The 6,393-nt window shown below is 40.4% G+C and overlaps 1 protein-coding gene across 1 annotated transcript in view; it reads right to left on the bottom strand.

Annotated features, from left to right (window-relative positions):
- The window catches only part of LOC106874626 (uncharacterized), a 13,763-nt gene extending 7,569 nt beyond the window's left edge, over positions 1–6,194 (bottom strand). Inside the window, exons 1-2 of the mRNA XM_014922421.2 lie at positions 5,756–6,194; positions 528–621 (exon numbers count right to left, since the gene is read on the bottom strand). Coding sequence (XP_014777907.1) covers positions 528–621; positions 5,756–5,989 — 328 coding nt within the window. The 5' untranslated portion in view covers positions 5,990–6,194. The remainder of the gene's footprint in view (positions 1–527; positions 622–5,755) is intronic.
- Positions 6,195–6,393: the final 199 nt, after the last annotated feature.

Genomic DNA, 6,393 nt, shown 5'->3' on the forward strand with positions numbered 1-6,393 from the left:
TATATATATATATATATATATTTAATTAAGAAAAACGTGTAGTAAATAAACAAACAAACATACATTAAATATCCAGGCGGACAGAAAACACAGGTCACCAATTCTTTATCAGTTATTGGCCAGAGGGGTCAAACGCAATTTCAGCCATTATCGATATGTATGTATGTATGTGAGCATATATACGTGTATATAGATATATGTATATGTGTATGTGTACAGATATAGATACCTACATGCATATATATATATATATATATATATATATGATATACATGTCTATATACACACATGCATATTATGTCTATGTATGTATATATGTGTGTATATGTAAATATGTATGTTTACACGTGTGCAACAGGCTTCTGCAGTTTTCGCTCCCGAAAGAATGGAGAGTAAAGTTGACTTCGGTGGAATTTGAACTCAGAATGTAAAGACGGACGAAATGCCGCTAAGCGTTTTGTCCGGCATACTAACGATTCTGCCAGCTCGCTACCTTATTGATGACAATAATAATAAAGAATACTTACTGAAGTTATAATTTCGAAATAGCGACTGGTGTGGATCACCTGAAGGAAGCCAAATATAACTGTACGGTGTCTTCATATGGGTGCTAATCCGTTGCTATCAGTAACAAACAAAAAGAATTAATCTTTATTAGACTGAAGTTCAATTCAATGTGTCTTTCTGTTTGTGCATACTACAATATAAGTACGTATAAAATAAAGAACTTACTCTCAAAAAGGAACACTGTGATCCTAAAATCTATAACATAAATGAACAAGCGAAGCGTGCATGTGTTTTTATATATATATATAACACAAATAATAAATGAGTATATGCATATATACGTACAAGTATGTGCATACCTACATCTACCTGTATATATAGGTGCATATCTGGGTACAGGACATTGCAAACAAAACGTAGACAAAAAAATAATAATAACCAGAGTACAGAAAACACACAAGCCACATAGAGAACATTTTCCTTCATCAGCTGCCCCCATTCTAACACAGGCGTTTCGAAGAGTTATATATATATGTATATATATATATATGTGTGTGTTTGTGTGTGTGTGTGTGTGTGTGTGTGTGTGTGTGTGTGTGTGTGTGTGTTATTTGTATTTGTGTAACATTCTCCGTTTTTCTTTTCGGTCCTTGTTTTCGTAAACATTCGCTGCTTTCTTCCAAGGAATCTAATGCTCTTAGCTTAGTTTTTCCTTGGGGCTGGCTAGATTGGAGCAATATCGAGTATAACCAGCCGAAATTGCAAAGATAATCTGGAACTCGACTGAGGAAAGAAAACTCCAAATGACTCGTCCTTGTTTTCTTTGTATCGTCTACCTGGATGTTTGGTTGTCCTTTTTTTGTATCAGCTAACTGTCCGGATGTTTTGCGTTCTTGTCCCAGAACTGTCTTACCAAATATTCACTGTGCCACGAATAGATTGGGTTTGTAGAATCCGCATCAGTTGGGCGAACTGGCAGAATCGTTAGCACACTCGGCGAAATGCTTAGCGGTATTTCGTCTGTCGCTACGTTCTGAGTTCAAATTCCGCCGAGGTTGACTTAGCCTTTCATCCTTTCGGGGTCGATAAATTAAGTACCAGTTACGCACTGGAGTCGATGTAATCGACTTAACTCCTTTGTCTGTCCTTGTCTGTCCCTTCTATGTTTAGCCCCTTGTGGGCAATAAAGAAATAAGAATCCGCATCAGTTTCTTTTACTCTTTTTCTGTGAGACCAAGAATTTTTAGGCTACTGTGTAAATTTAATACACCTATGGTGATAGGTGCAAATGAAAATGTTTGTATGTCTCTTCTGTTTTTAATCATTTAAATTCTTCCTCTGAAGAAGGAGTCGGTTTATAACAACGATACAAGGCACCATTTTTTGGAATGTAGACAACGATAACAATGTCACGTTTTAAACCTGAGAGAAGTCTAACTGTTCCGCTTGCAGATTGTATTTGGAATATACGGTATGTATGTATGTCCTAACCACTGGGCCATTGCGCCTCCACCCACTAGTCCGCTGCCCTAACCACTGTCTAGTGGTCATAGGATCGCGGTTTCGATTCCCAGACCGGGCGTTGTGAGTGTTTATTGAGCGAAAACACCTAAAGCTCCACGAGGCTCCGGCAGAGGATGGTGGCGAACCCTGCTGTACTCTTTCACCACAACTTTCTCTCACTCTTACTTCCTGTTTCTGTTGTGCCTGTAATTCAAAGGGCCAGCTTTGTCACACTGTGTCACGCTGAATCTCCCCGAGAACTACGTTAAGGATACACGTGTTTGTGGAGTGCTCAGCCACTTGCACGTAAATTTCACGAGCAGGCTGTTCCGTTGATCGAATCAACTGGAACCCTCAACGTCGTAAGCGACGGAGTGCCAACAACAGCATTATTGTATGTATGTATGTATGTATGTATGTATGTATGTATGTATGTACGTGTGTGTGTGTGTGTGTGTGTGTGTGTGTGTGTGTTTCTGTGTTTGAGTAACATGGAAAAACCAATATCGGTAATATGATCCACGTTGCCTTATATGCCTACATATGTTAACGTGATTTTTGTTGGCACTAGCACACTCGTTTAAGCTTCTGATTGTTTATGTTAAATACGAGAGCTGTATTGAAATACGTTGCTTAATTATGAGTTTATATAATTGTTAACATTTATGTAGAAACATTTGTAATCATATATATAAAAGGATCCGTGTATGCACATACAAGGTCTGATCAATAGGTATCCGGAGTGTTGCCATAGTAACGAAGATAAAGCACGCAGAATGAAGCTGCTTGACAAAGATTGATCTTGAACTCTGCTGTGCATGCGCACTATGTTTTAACTTTCTAGATATTTTTCACTGTTTACAGCAGTGCTTGGAAGGGTGGTGTATAGCGTGTAATCGTTGCATTGACCCTGACAGAGAAAGTTGTCAAGGCGATACTTACTCAGAGGCCTACGCAAACTTACAGAAAGAGTATGGAGAGGAGTGTATGAACAGCACAGCAGTGTAAGAGTGGTTCAGACGTTTCCAAGATGCCCGAAAAAATGTCGATATTTATGAACGTTCTGGGAGACTCGCAACCAGCAAAACTGAGAAAAACAAAAAACATTGCAGATGTGCGCGCAGCTGTAAGGGGAAATCGTCGTGGGTGCTTCTTACCACATACTTCTTATCACACAGCCGCATGTATTAGTTCTTTGCAGAAGGGATTGAAGCGACCGGAGGAAAAACAGGAACTCACCACCAAAGAAAAGCGCATTTGACAGAAGGAAAAATCAGTAGCGCCGACAGAGAGCTCCTTCCAATGCAGTCGCTGTATGTGTGACTGTCACTCCCGTGTGGGCTTGTACAGCCACAACAGACGCTGCACCACCATCAGCAGCTGACACGATTTCTTCGGGCGCAGATCCATGGCTTCTCGAGACCGACCGATGCCTACTATATATATATGTCGGGGTGGAGGCGCAATGGCCCAGTGGTTAGGGCAGCGGACTCGCGGTCATAGGATCGCGGTTTCGATTCCCAGACCGGGCGTTGTGAGTGTTTATTGAGTGAAAACACCTAAAGCTCCACGAGGCTCCGGCAGGGGATGGTGGAGAACCCTGCTGTACTCTTCCATCACAACTTTCTCTCACCTTTTCTTCCTTTTTCTGTTGTACCTGTATTTCAAAGGGCCAGCCTTGTCACACTGTGTCACGCTGAATATCCCCGAGAACTACGTTAAGGGTACACGTGTCTGTGGAGTACTCAGACACTTGCACGTTAATTTCACGAGCAGGCTCTTCCGTTGATCGGATCGACTGGAACCCTCGACGTCGTAAGCGACGGAGTGCCAACAACAACAACAACAATATATGTCTGTGTAAAGATATAAGATTCTTTCTATCCCGTACGTTTTTGTATTCATGAAACTATTTGAATAATTTTAAGTATATATATAAAGTTGTAGCAGAAGCATATTGACAGTTTGGCTCTCTACCTTCAAGTACCCACATTTTGGTTCATCACGTGGTGGTCGAGTCCCTCTAGCTTTACGCAGGTTGTCCACTCTATTACGTGAAGGACCAGCCAAGTGCACTACCCTCACATATAAAAGGTAGCCTTTGCCGCCATTTCTTCAGTGAGATAAGCTTGCACGATGGAGTCAAGATATTCGACAGAGAGCCAGTTTTATTTTCGCAGGCAGCCTCAACTAGCCTTTGACGCATACGCTTGTTTCTGTCTTACAGCAGTTGTGTCTCGTATACATTTTCCTATTCTACATTGCATACATCATCACCATTTACCATTTGCATGTTAAACCATTGTGTATATAGTCTGACCATTCCTTCAAGATGTATCTCTACAGCTTTGCCGTCTTAACACTTTTTAATGGGTTGAATAAATTGTCGTACTTAATCCTGGTTTCTTCGTTCTTCCTTTATCTATACACGCAGCCTTACTCAAACAAGCATTATCTCTCAACCTCAACGCTAACCGTTAAAAAGTCTTTAATTATAACCTACTCACATGTATAAGTAATTATATGTCGGGGAGGGTCTATGTAGATTTATACTTATATTACAACAACATGGCCCATTTAATCATCAGTTAATCTGTTTTGATGTAAACCTAGCCTGATTACTAGAAATAGTATGAAATGTCTCGTTATTTCTAGTTTAAACGGAGGTTTATTTATGATTTACGTAAATACTCGTACATTTATAATGATAAATAGAGAAGTGGGCAAGTAAGTGCATATGTAATTTCGCTACAAATCTGTTTAACCGTTTTTGAATTTATGTGCACGCTAAAGTGATGTCTACCTTTTATGACTTACTTGTTTCGGTCATTAGTCAGCGGCCATGCTGCAGCACTGCCTTGAGGAATTTTAGCCTAGCGAATCGACCGCAGTACTTATTCTATCGGTCTCTTTTGCCCAACACTGCTAAGGTACAAGGGACGTAAACACACCAAAACCGGTTGTCAAGCGGTGGTGAGGGAGCATGTAGTTGGGAAGGCAAACTTCTTACCACACAGCCACGCCTGAAATATTTTATATTTTGCTTCATTCGGTGTATATGCATGGATACTAAAATAGTAGTAGCATATAACTTCACCGCGTATATTTTTGTAACCATTTGTGAGACAATTTTAATTTTGATATAGGGTCTGTGGAGGCGCGTGGCTTATTGGCCAGGGCATTCGGTTCCCGGTCCTTTTCTGCTATAGGCACAAGGCCTGAAATTTTGGGGGAGGGGCCAGTCGATTAGATCGACCCCAGTACGCAACTGATACTTAATTTATCGACACCGAAAGGATGAAAGGCAAAGTCGACCTCGGCGGAATTTGAACTCAGAACGTAGCGGCAGAAAGAATACCGCTAAGCATTTCGCCCGGCGTGCTAACGTTTCTTGTTTCTTTATTGCCCGCCCACAAGGGGCTAAACATAGAGGGGACAAACAAGGACAGACTAAGGGATTAAGTCGATTACATCGACCCTAGTGCGTAACTGGTACTTAATTTATCGACACCGAAAGGATGAAAGGCAAAGTCGACCTCGGCGGACTTTGAACTCAGAACGTAGCGGCAGACGAAATACCGCTAGGCATTTCGCCCGGCGTGCTAACGTTTCTGCCAGTTCGCAAAACTGGCGTGCTAACAAGTATGCCGGCTCCCCAACAACAATAATAAACAACAAAAACTACAACAATCACGATACCAAATGCAAAAGAGAAAGAAAATGAAAGAAAAAAGGCAGCAGAAACCTCTAACGGTTGGATCTCGACGTTTTCTCTCTGTCCATTGCCGCCATTTTCCTTCGCTCCATTTTTTCCATTCTTCTTGCGTTCTCCATTAGCTACACTTTCTGTGTTGCCTTCCATGGATTTCGTCGAAAACTCAACTTCTTTTGCGTCAGCATCATTCCTTACATCGCTTTTTTCCTCACCAGTCTCTTGAATGTTTCCTTGAGTAGGGTTTCCTTCTACTCCGCTTTCCATTGCTCCGAAAAATAAAAAGCCGTTTTCTTTAAAGCAAACGAAAAGACGAAAGACCAAACAAACAATACGGAAACGAAATTATGTATGTATGTATGTATGTATGCATGTATGTACGTAAGTTTGAATGTGTGTACGTATGTTATGTATGTATGTGTGTATATGTACTGGTGTATCTACGTATGTGTATACATTTATATACATAGAAATACACAAACACACATACATTCATTCACACATCCATATGCATACATACAGATATAGTGATGCATCAAACACATACGTATATATATATCCAGGCGCACACTCACACACACGCACACATTCACATAGTTGCATCATGTATATATATATATATATATATATGTATGTATATATATATATATATGTGTATATATATATATATA

The sequence above is a fragment of the Octopus bimaculoides genome, chromosome 23 (assembly GCF_001194135.2).
Source record: "Octopus bimaculoides isolate UCB-OBI-ISO-001 chromosome 23, ASM119413v2, whole genome shotgun sequence".
In the NCBI taxonomy this organism is placed as follows: domain Eukaryota; kingdom Metazoa; phylum Mollusca; class Cephalopoda; order Octopoda; family Octopodidae; genus Octopus; species Octopus bimaculoides.